At 52.1% G+C, this 1212-nt stretch overlaps 1 protein-coding gene across 2 annotated transcripts in view; it reads left to right on the forward strand.

Moving 5' to 3' along the window:
* Positions 1-433: 433 nt before the first annotated feature.
* The window catches only part of LOC108532547 (keratin, type I cytoskeletal 18-like), a 2732-nt gene continuing 1953 nt past the window's right edge, over positions 434-1212 (forward strand). The window contains exon 1 of one of the 2 annotated variants that reach the window (XM_017876672.1): positions 434-1183. In XM_017876672.1, coding sequence (XP_017732161.1) covers positions 460-1183 — 724 coding nt within the window. In that variant the 5' untranslated portion in view covers positions 434-459. The remainder of the gene's footprint in view (positions 1184-1212) is intronic. The other variant, XM_017876673.1, reaches the window with a different exon arrangement.

The following is a 1212-nucleotide window of genomic DNA, read 5'->3' on the forward strand; positions in this document are numbered from 1 at the left end:
GTGGGTGGATCACCTGATGTCAGGAGTTCGAAACCGGCCTGGCCAACATGGCAAAATCCCATCTCTACTAAAAAAACAAAAATTAGCAGGGCATGGTGGTGTACACCTGTAACCCCAGCTACTCAAGAGGCTGAGGCAGGAGAATTGCTTGAACCTGGGTAGCAGAGGTTGCAGTGGGCTGAGATCGCACCACTGCACTCCAGCCTGGGCAACAGAGCGAAAAAAAAATGTAGAGGAGAAAAAGGAACAGAATTTTAAAATACTAAAAATGCAATTATTGTTGGCTGATTTAATTTATTTAAAGCACTAGAGAATATCTATTGTCAAATACGATAGACTAGATTGTGTTAACAGAATGATAAATTCAGCTTAATAGATCAGATATTTTAGTTGATTTTTAAAAAAGAAAACCGGTCGGCAAAGCCTGAGTCCTGTCGTCTCGCCTTCCTCCCATACAGCATGAGCTTCACCACTTGCTCCACCTTCTCTACCAACTACTGGTCCCTGGGCTCTGTCCAGGCGCCCAGCTACGGCGCCCGGCCGGTCAGCAGCGCGGCCAGTGTCTATGCAGGCGCCAGGGGCTCTGGTTCCCGGATCTCCGTGTCCTGCTCCACCAGCTTCCGGGGCGGCATGGGGTCCGGGGGCCTGGCCTCAGGGATGGCTGGGGGTCTGGCAGGAATGGGAGGCATCCAGAACGAGAAGGAGACCATGCAAAGCCTGAACGACCGCCTGGCCTCTTACCTGGACAGAGTGAGGAGCCTGGAGACTGAGAACCGGAGGCTGGAGAGCAAAATCCGGGAGCACTTGGAGAAGAAGGGACCCCAGGTCAGAGACTGGAGCCATTACTTCAAGATCATCGAGGACCTGAGGGCTCAGATCTTCGCAAATACTGTGGACAATGCCCGCATCGTTCTGCAGATTGACAATGCCCGTCTTGCTGCTGATGACTTTAGAGTCAAGTATGAGACAGAGCTGGCCATGCGCCAGTCTGTGGAGAATGACATCCATGGGCTCCGCAAGGTCATTGATGACACCAATGTCACTCGACTGCAGCTGGAGACAGAGATCGAGGCTCTCAAGGAGGAGCTGCTCTTCATGAAGAAGAACCACGAAGAGGAAGTAAAAGGCCTACAAGCCCAGATTGCCAGCTCTGGGTTGACCGTGGAGGTAGATGCCCCCAAATCTCAGGACCTCGCCAAGATCATGGCAGAC

The sequence above is a fragment of the Rhinopithecus bieti genome, unplaced genomic scaffold (assembly GCF_001698545.2).
Source record: "Rhinopithecus bieti isolate Rb0 unplaced genomic scaffold, ASM169854v2 scaffold_10620, whole genome shotgun sequence".
In the NCBI taxonomy this organism is placed as follows: Eukaryota; Metazoa; Chordata; class Mammalia; order Primates; family Cercopithecidae; genus Rhinopithecus; species Rhinopithecus bieti.